Raw genomic sequence first — 19,735 nt, forward strand, 5'->3', positions numbered from 1 at the left:
GTGAACACAGTAGAGAACTTAATATTTATTTACATCAAATTCAGGGCATCTCAAAGATATACTATTATTGGGGAAGATGCCCAAAAAACGTTTACTACAACTTTCTAGGAATTGTTTATTCAAACACATGTACAACAGCTCTTCAGTTGAAACCTTCAGACAGTAAAATCTGGAGCACTTTGACCCTGACTGAAAAAAAAAAATATTAGTATATATTAAAATTTTCTGTTAGTCAATCATTATTCTGGTTCTTTTTTCAGTTGATAAGAATAGTTTGCATAACTATATCTTACTTCTGAGCTTTCAGGTGCATTTATTTATTAATTTAAGCACACCTAAAAACTAAAATGGTTTTAAAAACCAGTATATTGATAAAAGGATAATTTTTTCCATGCATTTGAAAGCTTTTTGATCAAATATAAACATGTATAAAATGATATGTCTAATACTTACAGATTGCAATGGAATTGATACTACAGTATAACTGCTCATTTTACAATAGAGAGAAAATAAAAACACAAGATTCCTTTTGCCCAATTAAGTGTCTTCCAGAACTGTGCTGTGCTCTGGGTGAAGAAGGTCACAATTCAAGCCAGATTGTACTTTCAGGAAACATTTCCCCTTTTAGTTATGTATCACAGATATCAGAAGAACACTGAGCTTTGAAATAATCTGCTGAGCTCATCACTTTGCAGGAGAGAAAGGCACTTCTTCCCCTCAGTACTCATGACTAAGGTTATCTGTGTGGAAACAGGCTCCTGGTTGCTTAGGAATTCACTGGCTCCTGGCTCCTTGTTTCCCACTCTACTTGAAGCCACAACCTCTGTCTGCTTGAGATATCGTCATTCATCTTCAGAGTCATGGAGTGTCATGCTACATAAAAAGTGGTTATTATTTGAAACACCTTTTAAACATTCTTATCAAGTGAAGACATAGCCAGAGTAATGGTTCAGTGACTAACAGGAAAGTATAATATGCATATACTTCAATAATCTCTCTGGCCATTTTTTTTAATGTAGCTTCTTTGTTTAAATCCAAAGAATTTTATTCTTCCTTTGTTTTTTCCAAAGTACTGAAGTGATGCATGCTCACTGTTACAGGGCAAATAACTCAGAGTTGCACAACATTCCATTACCTTCCCCCTTCTCACTCTAATCCTGAGCTCACCCATCTTATGCCCATGACATAACCCATATTAAAGCCTGTTGTGTATTATACCATGCTTTATTAATATATTTATGTCTTACTGAAGCATATATGTGCAAAACATATCCGTTTTGTAACATAACCCGTGAAAAATCTGGGTTAATCTCATACTATTTTGCAATTTTCTTTTTAATTTACATTATTATAAACATCTCTCCAAGCCAATATACACAATTTGACCACACTGGTTTGAATGGCTGCACAGCATATCATGCTATTAATGTACAAAATTTTATATAACCATGTCCTTGTTGATAAATAATTAGTGTTATCAATGGCTTGCTACTACAATGCTACAGTTAAAATACCGGCACATCTTTCTCTACCTAATTAATGTGTCTTTTTATTTCTATAGGATAGAGACCCACATGCGGGATGTCAAAGAGAAACATACCCTTACTTTTTAAAAAATTGCTGTCCAATTACTTTCCCAAAAGACAGAATCAACAGTGTTAGTAGGTGCCCTTTTCCCAGCAACTCTGATGATACTAGATGCTTTCTAAATATTGTTACGCTATTGGGAAACAAAACAACCAGGTTGTGTAATTTGCACTTCCATGGGGCCAGCTGAAATACTCAGCTGTTATTTTATTGTAGCTCTCACTAAAAATTATAGTAATCACTTGTCAAGAACACCACATACTTTTTCTACAGTTCTCTTTAAAATAGGACATAAACCTTGTATACTATTTGCTCTGTAAATGCCCTGTGAAAGTACAAATGTTAACTTACCTACCAGGAGAGTTAACACTGCAGTTGTGTCCTATGAAATAAACTATGGATATTATCCGAATTAAACAACAGGATTCTAATTTTTAATCACCTGAACTAAGTATCCATCTTAACAATTCAAAAAAGTTTTGTGAATCTTCCAACCTAGATATCACAGTCAAATTAACAAAACTCTAACAATCAGGGAAATAATCAAAATCTGCAGACTATCACTAAAGAATAATACAATAGTGATAATTGGTCTACTTTAAATTAGGGGATAGGAAGGCTTATCTGAACAAATAATAATTATGATCTGAGTATCAAAAACAATAAAAAAGGCCCTGGCCGGTTGGCTCAGCGGTAGAGCGTCGGCCTGGCATGCGGGGGACCCGGGTTCGATTCCCAGCCAGGGCACATAGGAGAAGCGCCCATTTGCTTCTCCACCCCCACCCACTCCTTCCTCTCTGTCTCTCTCTTCCCCTCCCGCAGCCAAGGCTCCATTGGAGCAAAGATGGCCCGGGCGCTGGGGATGGCTCCTTGGCCTCTGCCCCAGGCACTAGAGTGGCTCTGGTCGCGGCAGAGCGATGCCCCGGAGGGGCAGAGCATCGCCCCCTGGTGGGCAGAGCGTCGCCCCTGGTGGGCGTGCCAGGTGGATCCCGGTCGGGCGCATGCGGGAGTCTGACTGTCTCTCCCTGTTTCCAGCTTCAGAAAAATAAAAAAAAAATTAAAAAAAAAACAATAAAAAAGAACTCAGGTGTGTGTAGATTAGGAAGAAGAGGATACTAGAAGTCATGGTTAAGGAATAGAAAGGCCAACGTGTCTAGAAAATAGTGAGGGTAGGAGACAATTGCATGATAGTAGAATGGATTGTAATAATTGAGAATGAAGCAGATAAGAGGTGAGAATCAAGAAATTTGTTCACACATGCGAAGTTTGAAGCCTATTATATATTCAAGTATAGATGAGGTTAAGCAACCCAAGAGGTGACTCCAGAGTCTAGGAAGGGGCCAGGGCTAATGATATGGATTTGGCAGACATTGACATCAAGATGCCATTTATAGCCATGAGGCACAGTAAAATCACCTAGGGGTCATCTGGAGAAGTGAAGAAAGTCAGAGTGCATATAGAGATATACCATCACAGTTAAGCACTAAATGTTCTCAAATATATAGTGGCATCACACTATGATTTAAAGACAGGCCTTTGAGAATTAGATATATCTAAAGTTTTAATCCGTTACATTTTAACTATATTGAGTTACTTTTAAGACAAAAATGTATATTAAAATTGCAATAATGACCCCCTAAGATATTTTTTGAGTTGGGATATTCATGCATGAGGTGGTGGCATAGTAAATAAATCATACTTACAGATAGATTTATACAAAACGTTCTGACTTCATGAGTAAAGATAGCACCTGTCACAAAGCCTTATTACTGGGAGTACATAAAGTGTTGGGTAATGAAAGAAATTTTTAAAGAGAAGTTTATTGTGTGAAACAGTAACTTAAAAGCATGCACAAGTACTTTGATTCCTATGACCTTGAGAATGAGTGCCTCCTTAAATTCTGAACCCTTTCTTCCTTCTCTTTCCTTCCTTCTCTCCCAGTTCCAGCACAGTTGACTTTTCTTGATTATTAGTCTAAAATGATGTCTTTTACTTCATTAATTCAAATAATTAAAATAATGAATGTACATATATCAATTAACATTTTAACATATGAAATAAAAATATCCCAATTTGAAGTGTGAAGAGGGCTTGGAAATTTATAAACGCCATGACTTAACAAAAATGAAACTAAACAGACCTCAACTAATTTTAATCTACAATCTTCTATCATGTAGCGTATCACTTTAGAAAGTTAAGAAATTTTCCAACACTGTCCATCAAAAGAATCCAATGTATATGTCATTTTCACAGCCCTTTATAAGTTTGCTTCCTCTTTCTGCCAAGACAAGCAACAGAGGAATGACTTTATAATGAAATTGAAACAAATACTCAAAATAGTCACTCAAAGATCAGTTTTGTTTTGAAGCCATTAGATAAGTGCCAGGGATTTTCCAAGTAAGTAGTTTAAACTCTTAAAATACCTGATGGCTTGGGAAATCAGCATTTATATATTAAATACAAGTTGCATTTCTTGATCCATAAATAAGCAGTCTTAGCAGATACTCTATTTCTGTGCTTCATTAAATGCATTCTTTCTAACAACATACAGATGTACTATAAATATGGAATGTATAAAACTTTGGTTAAATCCCAAGTAATAAATACATAAAACTTCATGAGTAATGATTTTATTCTAAAGGAAAATATAAACCGAATAAAGCAGTAAACTTAAAATGAACATAAAAGAAATGCAATTCGCTCAGTAACAAAACCAAATAATAAAGAAGTTTACTCTTAAACATTACTCACATTCCTCAGGTCCTGATTAGTTTATTCATATAATTAGCTGTTTATGAAAAATTTAGTTTTCACTAATAACTAAAAGAATCTTTTTTTTCAAATTTAAGGGAAAGAATGGTAATTGTAAAAATTAGCTATTTTAATTCCAAAAATGCTACAATTAATATTAACTTTTTAATACCATTTTCACTAAATTTAAATAAATTTCACAGTCTAAAAATTTAGTTTCAAATCCCTGCCTTATACATGGCAATAAAATCAGGATAAATAAAACCAGCAAAGTCTATATTTTCCTTTTCATAAATAAGCATATAAAAACTGAAAAAGAGAAAAATTTAGTACTGTATATTTATTCAATAGTAGAAGAACAGCTAGTACATTTTTTTATGTCAGATACGTAGCTATCTCATCACTCAACACGAGCTAGATAAATAAATAAAGCTAAAAGAAATGCAGCAAAGATTAAAGAAATGTACTCATCAGAAGATAAAACAATGATCAAAGTAACAGTATTCAAACAGAATTCAGCGAGGAATGAGAGGCCATGGACAGAAAAAGTTTGTAAGGACAGAAGCAGAGAAGAATGACCACAAGCAAATTTGAGGTTCCTTACACAAATAACACACTTAAACTGAAGACAGTGTAATCATTATTAACTTGGGGGCTTCAAAAAGAAAAAGTCTTACCTGAGTGTGGAACACAGACAATACATAAAGCAAATAAGAACAAAAGGGAACTTGGCTTCCACTTCCAATGACAGCTCCACATTCGACCTGAATGAAACATCCTGCAATAGAAGAAAGCAACAATCAGGACACTTAGAACTCAATACAGTACACCATTAGGACAGCAACGGCACGTGTATAGGCTTCCAGCAGCAGCCTGGAAGTAGAGAGCTCTTTCAGTCTTGCTCCTAAACAAAAAGGATGAACCATCACCTCCTTTAGGCTAATTAGGCAAAAGAAAAAACAATTCATTTATCTTACTTGCCACCTGGTGGCACATTCCTTATCAGAGAGTATATAAAAGGTGATCTCTGCAAGAAGATGGGGAAATATTCATACAATTCAAGGATTGTTTTTTATTTAAAAAAAATAAAGCAATTTCAGCTTCAGCGTTTAGCATCACCACTCACATGCCCATCTGGGTGGCCAGAGAATGATTATATGAACATCCCTTATAATCTTCTAGCAATTTAGACTTTAAGGAACTATTTTCATTTTATAACATCTGCTGCTTCACAAATGGAGATAATTAAAATTAAATTAAATGGCCCCTAAAATTACGCATTGAAGCATTAACATCCAAAAAGATTAACTTCTTTATCTAGCTATCAAAGATTTGATATGGCTAATAAACACCAAGTATTATAGAAATTAGTAAATGGCATGAGACAGAGGGATGGTGCTTTGAAAACTCTCAAATAATTCTCTGTATAACTAACAGTATTATCCTTAAACTCAAAATCATACTTAAGGCCCTGGCCGGTTGGCTCAGCGGTAGAGCGTCGGCCTGGCGTGCGGGAGACCCGGGTTCGATTCCCGGCCAGGGCACACAGGAGAAGCGCCCATTTGCTTCTCCACCCCGCCCCCCTCCTTCCTCTCTGTCTCTCTCTTCCCCTCCCGCAGCCAAGGCTCCATTGGAGCAAAGATGGCCCAGGCGCTGGGGATGGCTCCTTGGCCTCTGCCCCAGGCGCTAGAGTGGCTCTGGTCGCAACAGAGCGACGGCCCGGAGGGGCAGAGCGTCGCCCCCTGGTGGGCGTGCCGGGTGGATCCCGGTCGGGCGCATGCGGGAGTCTGTCTGACTGTCTCTCCCCGTTTCCAGCTTCAGAAAAGAAAAAAAAAAAATTTAAAAAAAAATCATACTTAATAATGATTTAGACAGGACAGCTATATTAGCTTGGCTCAAAACAGTGATTTGGTCCCTTTCATTGACTCAACCCTAGCAAAAGAGGCCAGCCAGTGAAGAGGCAGTGAGTATAAAAGTCAGTCACCTTGGACTCTAAATGGACTGGTGACAAGAGAGTCACAAAGCAATAGTATCAGTAAGAAATCTCCAGACCTTAAATCCCCAAAGGGAGTTAGTTACTTTGGTTATAAATGGAAATTGAGAGTCACTTCACTTCTAAAAAGAGGGGCAACTATTGTAATAAGATATTTTAGGGTCACAGTACAGTTGATCCTTGAACAACCCAGGGGTTAAGGATGCTGCTTGCTGTGCAGTTGAAAATCCATGCATACTGTAAGACTCCAAAAAACCTTAAACTACAGTTGTCTCTTCGTATCTGCAGGGAATTGGTTCCAGGACCCTGTAAAGATACAAACATCCACAGATGCTCAAGTTTCTTATACAAATTGGTGCAGAACAGTGCGTGTAGTTGGCCTTCTGCATTTTCGGATACCCGACCTTAGATCGAATATACTGTTGGATCTGAAGTTGATTGCATCCTCAGATGGGAAACCCAGGGATACAAAGGGCTAGTTTATAAAATAAAAAAAATAAAAAAAAAAGGGCCCGACCTGTGATGGTGCAGGGGATCAAGTGTGGACCTAAGAACAGTGAAGGCACCAGTTTAAAACCCCAGGTTTGCTTGGTCACGGCACATGTGGGAGTTGATGCTTTCTGCTCCTTTCCCCTTCTCTCTCTCTTTCTCTCTCTCTCACTCACCCCTCTCTAAAATAAATAATTATAAAAAATATATATAAAAAAAAAATCCCGCATATAAGTGGACCAGAGCAGTTCAAACCTGTGTTATTCAAAGGTCAACTGTAACACCTTTCTTACCTGAGGATGACTCATCTGGAGTAAAATATATAATACTAAACAGAAAACCAGAAAAGTGGGAAGGGAAATACTCAAGCAAAAACAGACATCGAATGATTGCTGTGCTTGCCTCAAGCCTGTGTCTTCAATCTGTATTTTACTGTTAGAGCTCATCTGAGTAGCAAAGAGAACATACCCTAGAGTCAGAAGTCCTGGGCTTGCTATTTATAAACTCTGCAACCCATGGGAAATTTACTTGACCACCTTGTGATTTCTATTTTTCACCTGTAAATTAAGAGCAGCGATGGGACCTGGTTCACAGAGTTGCTGGATTATTAAATCGGACCACATTTTTTAAGAACAGTGACAGCCACTCAGTAAGCACTTAATAAATATTAGTTATTACTATTACCATCAGCCCAGGCATTCTAATATAAGTGTGGTTATTCTGTCAACAGTGAAATCAAATAACAGTCTTAAACAAGAATGGACGACAGGATTAATGTCAGAAGCCAAAACCAATGAACTGACTTTGCGGCCACTTCTGGGATCACCTGGGAACAGACAGAGAATAAATCATGTGTTTGACTATGAATACAAAGTAGTACCTAATATTCATTCCATGTTTTTATATTCACCAAAATAGAAGTTCCAGCATCATGAAACTCCTAATGGAAATGCTAAACCAGGGAAATGTTCAAGTCTGAAGCGATATATATATACAAAATATATATATATATTGTATAAAAGGTATGTTTTCAAATATGTCCATCCAAAAATTTTTTTTTTTCATTTTTCTGAAGCTGGAAACAGGGAGAGACAGTCAGACAGACTCCCGCATGCGCCCGACCGGGATCCACCCGGCATGCCCACCAGGGGCGAGGCTCTGCCCACCAGGGGGCGATGCTCTGCCCATCCTGGGCGTCGCCATGTTGCGACCAGAGCCACTCTAGCGCCTGAGGCAGAGGCCACAGAGCCATCCCCAGCGCCCGGGCCATCTCTGCTCCAGTGGAGCCTTGGCTGTGGGAGGTGAAGAGAGAGACAGAGAGGAAAGCGCGGCGGAGGGGTGGAGAAGCAAATGGGCGCTTCTCCTGTGTGCCCTGGCCGGGAATCAAACCCGGGTCCTCCGCACGCTAGGCCGACGCTCTACCGCTGAGCCAACCGGCCAGGGCCATCCAAAATATTTTAAATTAAGAGCAGTGTTGCAGCTTATGAGAAGCATCTGTTATAGTCAGTCATCATCAAAATAATGTATGTAAACTCTGGAGTAGCAGGTACATTCAGGTGCCTCTGCTGTGTGACGTGGGAAGCAAAAGGATAAGCGTATTTTTCTCTTCTGTAAATAAGATATTATCCACTAAAAAGAACTAGAGATGACACAGCCTGCTACTTTAGTAAAGGACTTTAAAAAGGGTAAACGACAAACTTCTGTCCCATGGAAAATTCACTCATTTGTATGAATGCGTCCATTTCCCAATAATGCTGGATGAAGGAGGTGTTTCCCATTCATGCTGAAGATAAATAAGTATGTTTCTAAGACAGAAGCACTATTATACAGTCAAAAATGTTTATAATATCTGGGAAGACCAAAGATGAAGCCTAATCTCCTCATTCCACACAGGAGGAGACTGAAGCCTCCTCTCAGAGAAATAAAGCAGCAGACCAATCAAACCTGACCCACCAGCCTTACAGGCATTAACAGAAGGAAGGATCAACCCAAGAGAACACCCAGCTTCTTAATCTTTGTGGCACTTGACAATTCTTCTTTTTCAATATGTGACTAATTGGCTCTCTTTTAAGTTCACAAGCTGTCTAAACTGTTTTCAGTGAATGACATTCATTAGCATGGCAACACTTAATACTGTTTATTTCATGGGCTCACACCACTCTCTTTAGGTATAAAAAGTTCTGATATTTTACAGATTTCATACCCAAACCTGGAGCTGTTTTACAAAAGCTGCTGGCAGTCCTATCAGACAGCCCGAGGGCTTGATGCATTCCAGTCCTGAAGACTCCATCAGTTTGCACAGAAAATGAATGCAGGACAGGGCAAGCACGTGTAACCAAACATAAGCCATATGACACGCCAACTTTCATCCACTTTACTGTTTACTGAAGAACACAAACAAATAAATTAAGAATAGAACAGAGGAAGGAAAGCACTGTGTGACTTCTCAGGGGATTGCTTAGAAAAGACTCATCCTTGAGATTTAAAACAACTTTCTCACAAGAATGGAAAATCCTGAGCAGGGTTACTAGGGGTCTAAGCAAGAACTACAAAAAAGGATAGTACAGTCTTGTGTCACTTGGGCTGTGGCTTCGAAGTTCTATTGAAGAGAGCAAGAATATTTTTCAGTAAAACATAATCACAGACTTTATAGTTTGAAAAGAATCTAAAAATTACACAATAAAACCTATCACCTCACAGGTGAAAAACCCATGGTGCTAAATCACTGGCCCAAGAGCATATAATCAGGGGAGACAGAGCCCAAAGTCCTTCTCCCTCTCTGTCACCTGGCTTCCAACTCACCTGTCCTTTTGAGACTCAAGCTAGCCGGATTGCAAACTCACTTCTCCTTCTCAATCTGTACAGGCTAAAAATAAATATGCTTGAGTCTTGGCTCCAGAAGCTTGAAAACACAACCCTTTTATAGGAATTGTTTAAAATGTGGTTATATCCCTTTATGGGTATGATTTAATCCAAATGCATCCCTGCAATAATCTGAAAAATCTACCATCTCTCATCTCTTTCCTTCCACTGGCTCCCCTAGACATCAGTTTAAAGAGAAATTAGTGAAGAAATGTTTAAATTAGTGGAAAAATTGATATGCTATCAGTTCAAGTAATGCCAGCAATTATTAGAAATAACTTCGTTCTCCATGTCCCCACTGCATTTCTGTGGCAAACTTTCACAAAGTGACATGAGGCGTGGCACAGAGCATACCTTAATTCTTCCAGAGTGAAAACAATAGCAAGTTGGTTTATTCAAGTCGGCTTATAATTGAATATCTCTTCTGGTTAAAGATCACGTTACGAAGCTTCAAGAATGAATGAAAAGGGAAAGTGCTATTCTATCACTCGAGTTCTTTTATTAAGTTGAGATCACCAGAGTTAAAAAAAAGTCAGAAAGGTTTATTCTTCATATCTGTACAAATCTTTCTTTAATCTACTGATTTTTAGAGAGAGCAGTAGAGAGACATCTATTTGTTGTTCCAGTTATTTATGTATTAATTGGCTGATTCTTGTATGTGCTCTGTCCAGTGATTGAACCCACAACCTTGGATGATGCTCTCTAGCCAACTGAGAAATCCAACCAGAGTCTTAATCTGCACAAAACTTGACCCATACTTGAGCTATAACGTGTAACTGGCTTGTACTCTAAGTGGGCAACTTTGAGTACACATACACACAGACATACACAAGTACATGCAGTTGTGATACTAGGCTAGAGTTTTGAAAAAATGTTACCATTGGAAGAAACTGGGTAAAGGGTACCCAGGATCTCTTAGCACTGTTTTTTATAGCTGCATGTGAATCTACAAATATCTCAATAAACTGTTCAATTATAAAAGTACACACTAAATCTCTGATTTATGTAACTTCTCTCAGATGTTCCAGAAAAAAAATTGTCTCTGTGTGCGCACACACATGTGTACAGGGTGGAGGAAAAAAGAGAGGGAAAAAATTATTTAATAAATGACATAAATATTTATAGTAAGTGATTTTGTATAAGAGCGCACAGGTGTTCTCTGTACTATTCTTGCAACTTTTCTGTACATTTAAAATTATCTCTAAATGAAGTTAAATACACAGGTATGCATTTACACTGAAATGCAACATTGTTCATCTTATGATACATTTATTGTTGTTGAGTGTTATTGCTTTAATAATTGCCAGTTTGATAGAAGTAGTATCTCATTTGGATTTCCTTTATTTAGACTGGCATGTTCAAGTTATTTGTGTAGTGTTCTATTACAATATAGATGGCTTTCTTACTGATTTGTGACTTTTTAAACAATTCTATATTAAATGTTAAACCTTTGTCATACTTGCTATTAATGTTTTAAATACAATCATTTTGAAGTAATCTTGATTTCCTTGAAGACAACTGAATAATACCATCCAGAGTAATGCTTATAAAAGAAAGTAGGATGATATTCAGGTAGCTACACTCAAGTTTTATTGGCATTTTTAGTTACAATATTAATGTTTTTTAAATGTTATAGCCTCAGTATGCATCCAATGTAGATAATGTAACATTAGAAATGAAAATAAAAAGATTGTTTTGGCCCAAGCATACCACATACATTGGACAAAGCCTTTTTATATTTAGTCTAAAATCTAAATAGTCTTTAGAAGCTTTAAATCATCACACCAGAAATATAAACTCTGGAGGGTATGGGGAGTTAAAAAAAATGGTCAGGTTTAAGGAAGTGGTTATAAGTTTATTTTTAATATATAAACTGATTCTCTTAGAAATCATTATTTCCAGAAATCAGAGTGACGTGTTCAGTTAGGCAGTAAAACTACAAGCTTCTAATATTTCCCATAAACCAAGAGACAATAGCCTCATTCACCATTCACACTGGAAAAGCACAATGTCATGTAATTTATATAAGCCATAAATGGAACAGTAGCTTCATGCAGCTTGAGACCAATTAATGCAAGTCTTGTTAAACCTACTAAATATCTTAGGGTATGAAATATACACAGTCACTACAACTGCAAAATATATTTATAAAAGTCTGTAATTTCAGAACTTGAGTGCAATGACATATAAACACTCTTTCTGCGCAAGTAGTAGGCAGAAAATACACTTTGTGTGTATACCTGAATCTATTAAAATATAAAAGGTAATATAGTTTATGTTCTTCATTATAACTTTTTCAAGAAGACAGAAGTATTTACCTAAGAAAGCTGAAAATAAGCTAGACAAATATCTGCTATTAAAAACCCGACTATTTTTTCAGGAAAAACTGAAATTTGAAACAAATACATAATCATTAAAAACGTGTTGGTTTTTAGGAGAAGAACTCGTATATGGGACTGTTGGCTATATCCCAAAATAAATGATTTCGGGCTCTACCTTGAGGAGTCCACTGGCAGAAATGAAACTTTAAAACTCACAGGTGTGGAATGACTTCACATGCAGTTTTAATAAAAATAAGTGGTTCCTTTCCAATTATACTGGTCACTACCAGGAACAGAGGTACAGAGTCCTAGGCTTGTGGGCATTACTCTTCTTCCTTTTTAAAAAACATGTACTGGTGGCATAGGGGGGGTATAAGCACAAGGAAGGGAAAGACAGGGCCCGAGGGGTATGTCTTTTCCCAGGTAGTAAATGAAAGAGGGAATTTAAATAGAAACGTAAGGATTCAGTAGTTGGGAGAGAGAGGGTGACTATCAATTTCCAGAAACTCTTGTATATTAGTCAGTGGAAGGGAGAGAAATGTCTATCAGGGTGTCTGCCCAACAATAAATAAAACACCAGAGGTAAAATTACATATTACAAGAAAAAGTAACTTCAGAGTTGGCCACAAAAATAGCTTTGGCTCTTTTGAAAACAAACTTCTTTTTTTTTTTTTTTTTTTTTTCCATTCTGGAAGGCCAGGTGGTACTCGGTGGCCCTTTTGTGGGGTTGCTCTGAGGCACCTCACCACTTACATGACAATTGCATAGAAGCAAAACCTATTATTAGGTTTTCCTAAACTTTGTCCTATATACCCTTCCTTCACTTCTAATCCTATAAGGTTCCCCACCTCATAGGTTCCATCACATAAATGACCAAGAACCTCTTCTGCCTGCTTTTATTTCAAACCGTTCTAATAACCCAAAGATCCAAGAACAACTGCTACAGTCAAGGGTGACAATGTGTAAAGTCAACATTTTCTCAGCATACCAGTACCTTCCAAGCCCCCAGGTGCTGATCCGGGAGAGCTCTTTCTTGGCAGGACAAGGCCCCTGGATGCAGGAGCCTGGCCTGTTATTCCTTGTTTAATTTGAATCGAAAACACGGTTTCCCCATTCTTGAAGCCCTGCCCTTTTTTATTATGCTTTACGCCGCCCAAATGTGAGGTTTACCTCTCCCTGGAAAAAAAAGCAAGGCACACACACACACATGTCACAGCTCCGTCTGGCAGTACCAGCTCATTCCTCAGTGCCTGGGGGCAAACTGAAGGCAAACCGGTTTTTTTTGTCAATACAGGCGAAGTCCTTACCAAATCATTTAGGTGAGGGGGTCTGGGTGGGGGTATACAGGTAAAGGTGTGACGGAATTCTGAGCGGAAAGGTGAGACTTACATGTTGGCATTACTGCGCTGAGGTCCCCAAGGGCCGCACGGTCATACTCCGGTCTTTCCCTGGCTCTGCTGTTCTCAGTTCCCCAAAGGAGACCCCTGGCGCCCGGGCCGCGCCTGGCGATCGGACCCCTGTTCACACTTTTTCCGGGGACTTCATCGGGGCCCCGGGCAGCAGCTCCTCGCCCGCGCTCGCTCGGGGCGGCGCAAGGTGGAAGGCCGCGCGGCAGAGTTCAAGTGCGGCGCGGCGCGGCGCGGCCAGGGGGCGGGCGGCGCGGCAGGTTCCTCCGCACCGAGAAGTTGCAGGAAAGTTTGGGCGAGGAGGTGGAGGCGGCGGGCGCTGCGTGCGCTGGCCCGCGGAGGGGGGCGGAGGGGCGCGCCCGGCAGGTCCTCGCCCCCGCGGCGGGAGGCGGCACGTGGTCACCCGGCCGTGGCTCGCGTCCCCCACCCCCCGCTGCTCCCGCTGCTCCCGGGGCAGAGCCGCTCCGCCCGCGCTTCCGGCGCCGGGCTCGGCGGGCGCGGGGGCTCAGGTGCGGCTGCCCGGGCGCGGCGCGGCGTCTGGCCGAGCCCCCCACCCCGGGGCGGCCCCGGGCGCTGCCGCCAGACCCCGGGAGCGCCCGACAGCGAGCAGTCTCGCTCCGGGGTGAGAGGGCGCTCCCCGGACGGGGGCGAGGAGAGCGCTGCGGGGCCGTAGGGCTGGGAGAGGGGCTCCAGGCGCGGGAGGGGACCCGGTGGGCCCCGAAAACCGTGCAGGCGGCGAGGGGTGCATCTCCTCCCTGCTCGCTGGGGCTCCGAGCAACTAGCCCACCCGGGCCGGCGTGGAACCCCTCCGTCAAACCCCAGGCCACTCCACTGTTTCTCTTTTCTTCTCTTTTATTTTTCTGCCTTTCCTTCCCTTCCTTTTTCTTCCTTTTGCTTTTCTCTCTCCCCCTCTTTCTTACTCCCCCTCTTCCCGTCCGTCCCCCCCCCCCCCGCACCTCATAATCAGACCTGAGAGTCCATCTGTCTTCAGAATACACTCAGCCACCCTATACCATAACCACATCCCTTGGTCTCTCAGGGATAGGTGGGGACAGGAGACAGAGGGGTTAAAAACCCCAACACGCCCCTCGCCAACCAAAGACCAAGACCAGCTTTCAGAGGTAGCTGAGCAGGCGGCAGTTTCAGTAAATCTGCGCCCACCACCGTGCCCAGCACAGAAATAGACCCACTGATTTGTTGACTGACTACCTATATGTAGTTGCGCAAAGAAAGGTTCATACTTTTGCTTTATAATGATGTCTTCTGTTTAAACGCATCTAAATCCCCCCGGAGAGTGGAAATGCTTTAAGTAATTGACATTGTCCTTGGTTTGACTTATTGAAATCCCTGCTAGAAAGAACTATTTGTGGGGCTGGGCGGGGGACGGGCGGTGATGTGGAAACAGCCGCAAGGACAAGGGTCTGAGAGTGGGAAAGCCAAACTTGGCAGGACCAGTGACACACTGCCGGGGCCACACTTTGGCCTGGGACCCTACTGCCTGCACACTCTGCTGCTTCTCTGGGACTCGGGGATAAGACTCGATAAGTCATACTTTCTTTTAAAATTTGCATCATAAAAAAAGTGAAGGGATATTAACAAGGGGCTGGAAAGATGTTCCTGTAATATTTTATTCAGCACGATTGATTTGCAAATGCAAATCTAGTTACTCATTGAGGAAAGTCCACTGCCTGACTCCAGAGCTCGTCTAAATTAGCTGTTTGGCAGAGGGATCTGGACACACCTCCCTAAAGATGAGAAGGGAGAAAAAGAACGCGCGCTTGGAGAGAAGTTCTTCTCCCCTTGCGTGCTGCTCCAGTTCATCCACAAAATGCTACAGATATGACTTCGAATGCCAGAACAGCTTGCACAGTCAGAGCCAGAGCAACCTAGCTTTAACTGGGAACATGTGCACACGCATCCACAAACAGGCCGCGCACAAAATTGCCAAAAATGATATAACATTGATAGGCTAGTGACAGAGAACTGTTGGGGTGGAACAGAAGAGGTAGAGCAGGACTTGAGCACAGACGGCTTTGGGCAGAAAGGAAGCTGGAACATTGCCACCAATTGAGAGCCTCTAAAATTCAGGGTGTGTTCTTCTTATGACTTTTATTGGTATACAGTATAATTCAGTGGTAGTCAACCTGGTCCCTACCGCCCACTAGTGGGCGGTCCAGCTTTCATGGTGGGTGGTAGTGGAGCAACCAAAGTATAAATAAAAAGATTTAACTATAGTAAGTTGTTTTATAAAGATTTATTCTGCCAAACTTAGCGAAAATCCGACATAAAGTACTTGGTAAGTAATTATCATTATATATTGAATACTTTAACTTGCTGTAACTCTTTTATAAATTTTATAAAGTTACTTCCCTACTTTATAAATCACCATTACTGTGGAACTGGTGGGCGGTTAGAAAATTTTACTACTAACAGAGATACAAAAGTGGACGGTAGGCATAAAAAGGTTGACTAACCTTGGTATAATTAATAGAGACATTGAATTGTAGCACTTAAGGGAAACCGAAATTCCTGTGTCCAGCCCTCTCATATTACAGAGAGGGAAATGAGACTCAGAGAAGTGAGATCTTCACAGACTACTTAAAACTTGCAATTCAAACCAGTCTCTATTGTCTCAAGAAAATTTAAGTGCCACTCATAGAACTGTTTTTAAAGCAAACACATTTATTATTTCACAGTACTTAGGTTCAGGAATCTGGGCACAGCTTAGGGCAGTGTCTCTCACAAGACTGCAAAGCAGGTGTCGGCCGATTCTGTGGTCTTATCTGAAAGCTTGACTGGGGAGTCATCTGCTTCCAAGTTCATACGTGTAGTCTGTTCCACTCACAAAATTTTAATAATGGGAGATACCAGGAAACTTACAAGTAACAAAGAAATAGAAATACTGTATCATTCAAGGTTCTCCAAAGAAACAGAACCAATGGGGTGTGTGTATATTTATATGTGGTGAGAAAGCTTGAAGGAATCGACTTGCGAGAGTGCAAGTCCAAAATCTGCAGAGTGGGCCGGCAGGCTGGAAACCTAGGGAAGAGCTGTAGTCCAAGTCCAAAGGCAGTCAGCTGGCAGAATTCCTTCCTGCTTGAAGGAAGTCACTCTTTGTTCTATTAAGATCTTCAATTGATTGAATGAAGCTCAACCACATAATGGAAAGCAATCTGCTTCATTCAGAGTCCACCAATTTAAATGTTAATCTCATTCAGAAACACTTTCATGGAGACATCCAGAATAATGTTTGACTGAATATCTGGACACTGGCCCAGCCAAGTGGACACATAAAGGTAGCCATCACAGTAATTGAAATAAATGTACATCTATCTAGAAGATAAGCATAATATACTTACCTATGTTATTGTATTTTAAATGTTATGGATTGATGTTTCTATACAATTCCAAAAGTCGTAGCTAAAATATTTCAAGGGGTCAGCATTGTTATTGATCGTTACATTAGTAAAACCTAGGTATTTTGAGACTTCTGTTTTTGAACTAAGGATTTGTGCTATTTCTTTGAAAGATTATGTTAGGGAAATAGAGTGTATGGAGAAAACTACATGGTTCTTTAATACAACAACCTGAGCTCAAAACTTGTTCCTATAATTAACCAGCACTAGGCATGCTGACATTTTACTATGTAAACCATATAATCTGATTTGTAATAATTCTTACTAATGTTCAACTCATAGGGCCACCCAGCAGATTCAATGAGCTAATGATACAGAGCTCTCAACATAGTTCCTGGAATTTGGTACTGTTGGTTGCCTCCGCCTGCCCCATACATCATTCTAAAACTGAAAGTGCCAGGACCACATTCCTCTACATACAGGAATCCTCTGACAGCATTCCAGACAAAACGAATATTGAACATCTGTTTGAATCCTTAACATTGATGAACCCTCAACTATGAGAAACTTCCTTTTTCTGTTGATTGAATCAGACATTCATGCCATCCACTTCTATTCAGAACAAGGACATTCTATCTTCCACAAAAAGCCTTTCAGATATCTGAAGACAGCTATCATCTCTCTTCTCAGCCTTTCCTGATTCAGTTTTCACAGCCCTAATTATTTTAACTATTCAGTGCCTGGCTCCTCTCCACACATATGATTCACCCTTTTGTGTCAACATGAGTCATTATCAGCCCTCTTGACAATATACTCAAAGTGAATTCCACACCTCTTCCCTGGTAACAGTGGGATCCTTACCTTTCCTAAACTAGATATTACTCTTGTGTAGATAATAGTTAATATGGACCTTTTGAACAGCCACATAAAATATTTATAGTAGAAATAAGAGTAGCTTTTGTTTTATTGATCTTCTACTATGTGCCAAGGAGTGTATAATTTTTATTCTACAAATCAAGTTGTTCAGGACATATATCTTAATTTGTAAATATTTAAACCCAATTTCTGTTTCAGCCTCTCATTCTGCTTTAATCAATTCAATTCCTGGTCTCTCATCAGGCTTGCTGCTTTCTTCAGCAGTGAGGGATGGTGGGGGGGAGGGGAGAGTAAAACTGTGGTCCTTGACTTAAATGTGTCTGTAGCTAGCAAGCTGTCTGGTCTCTGGTCATTGGTCCACACAGGAGTTCTCAGTCTTGTCATAAAGCTTCTCCAGGTTCATGGCTCTCTACTGACTCGTGGAGGGACCATCATTGTCCTTCAGCCTAGTCCCAAACAGTCCTTCTCTCTGAGGGACCTTGACTCCTGTCTGAACGTCTATCTGGGAGGTAGGGTAAGGGAGACCATTCAGCTCTTGCTTTCAATGTGTCACCTCCCCCAACACCCATCTCTCTTCCTTCCCTTCTATCTTGGGAAAGAAGATATATTGCAATAGCTTCTCTTTCTCTGCTGTGTCTCAGTATTTTATCTGTACCGCAACTCCCATCAGTATTTTTTAGTGCTAAGGTTATGAAAAACAAATCCAGACATCCTGAAGCCTTTTGTCTTTTTTCCTCTGACCCATAGTTTCCAGAAACTATCAACATACATCAGCTAGATGCTTGAATAGGAAGGAAAAGAACTGAATAGAGCCTGACTTGTGGTGGCGCAGTGGATAAAGCGTAGACCTGGAAATGCTGAGGTTGCCGGTTCGAAACCCTGGGCTTGCCTGGTCAAGGCATATATGGGAGTTGATGCTTCCAGCTCCTCCCCCTCTTCTCTCTCTCTGTCTCTCTTCTCTCTCTCTCTCTCTCTCTCTCTGTCTTTCCCTCTCCTCTCTAAAAATGAATAAAAAAAAACTGAATAGAGAGGAAAAGAAAAAAAGTAAATTTCACAGAGCCATATGCCTTTACAAATTTACTTTTTTTTTTTTTTTTGCAATTGATTATTATACCCATTTAAAAATAAGAAGTTCAAAATGGTGAAGCAACTTCCTCAAGATCATGCAGTAAGGGGAAGCTGCACCCACACCCCAGTCAGAGTGACTTCTGATATTATACTTTTCCCACAGGTGTTCTCCTCACTGTTGGCCTCAAGTCTTTTCACATGAGCAGTCACCAAGTCAGAATCCCTGATCAGGGAGCCCAGCACATTTTACTCTGTTGCAGTCAAACCAGTATATCTGTTTGTAGAAATCCAGCTTGAAAGTCGATACCTTCATTAATCTTGCTGATCTTTTGCATGTGTTTGCCACATGCCAAATTAATAATTCTGTTTTGTATATTTAAATATATATATACATACAGTGTGTCCGTGAAGTCAGGGTGCACTTTTGACCGGCCACAGGAAAGCAACAAAAGACAATAGAAACGTTGAATCTGCACCAAATAAAAGGAAAACCCTCCCAGTTTCTATAGGATGATGTAGCAGCATGTGCACATGCACAGATGATGACATAACACTGTGTATACAGCGGAGCAGCCCACGGCCATGCCAGTCGAGATGTGAACAGCACAGAGGAAAGTTCAGTGTGTTCTGTGGCTCTCTAAATTCGAATCCGTGACCAAAGTGAAACGTGAATATCGGCACATTTATAACGAAGCGCCACCACATAGGAATAACATTACTCGATGGGATAAGCAGTTGAAGGAAACCGGCAGTTTGGTGGAGAAACCCCGTTCTGGTAGGCCATCAGTCAGTGACGAGTCTGTAGAGGCTATACGGGATAGCTACCTAAGGACCCCTAAAAAATCTGTGCGTGAGCCCACATCAAACTGCACTGAATAGGTATAAAACTGGGAGAGTTTTCCTTTTATTTGGTGCAGATTTCACATTTCTATCATCTTTTGTTGCTTTCCTGTGACTAGTGAAAAGTGCACCATGACTTTACGAACACACTGTATATAATATATGATAATTATTGACCCAAGCAAA

At 40.5% G+C, this 19,735-nt stretch overlaps 1 protein-coding gene across 7 annotated transcripts in view; it reads right to left on the bottom strand.

The window, feature by feature from the left end:
* ADGRG6 (adhesion G protein-coupled receptor G6) overlaps nt 1-13,754 on the bottom strand; it is a 141,261-nt gene extending 127,507 nt beyond the window's left edge. For 6 of the 7 annotated variants that reach the window (XM_066373107.1, XM_066373105.1, XM_066373104.1 and 3 more), the window contains exons 1-2: nt 13,393-13,754; nt 5,016-5,116 (exon numbers count right to left, since the gene is read on the bottom strand). In XM_066373107.1, the coding sequence (XP_066229204.1) occupies nt 5,016-5,116; nt 13,393-13,394 (103 nt within the window). In that variant the 5' untranslated portion in view covers nt 13,395-13,754. Of the gene's footprint in view, nt 1-5,015; nt 5,117-12,997; nt 13,067-13,392 lie in introns of those variants that run through there. The other variant, XM_066373106.1, reaches the window with a different exon arrangement.
* Between the last annotated feature and the right edge of the window lie 5,981 nt (nt 13,755-19,735).

Source organism: Saccopteryx leptura, chromosome 3, assembly GCF_036850995.1.
Source record: "Saccopteryx leptura isolate mSacLep1 chromosome 3, mSacLep1_pri_phased_curated, whole genome shotgun sequence".
In the NCBI taxonomy this organism is placed as follows: domain Eukaryota; kingdom Metazoa; phylum Chordata; class Mammalia; order Chiroptera; family Emballonuridae; genus Saccopteryx; species Saccopteryx leptura.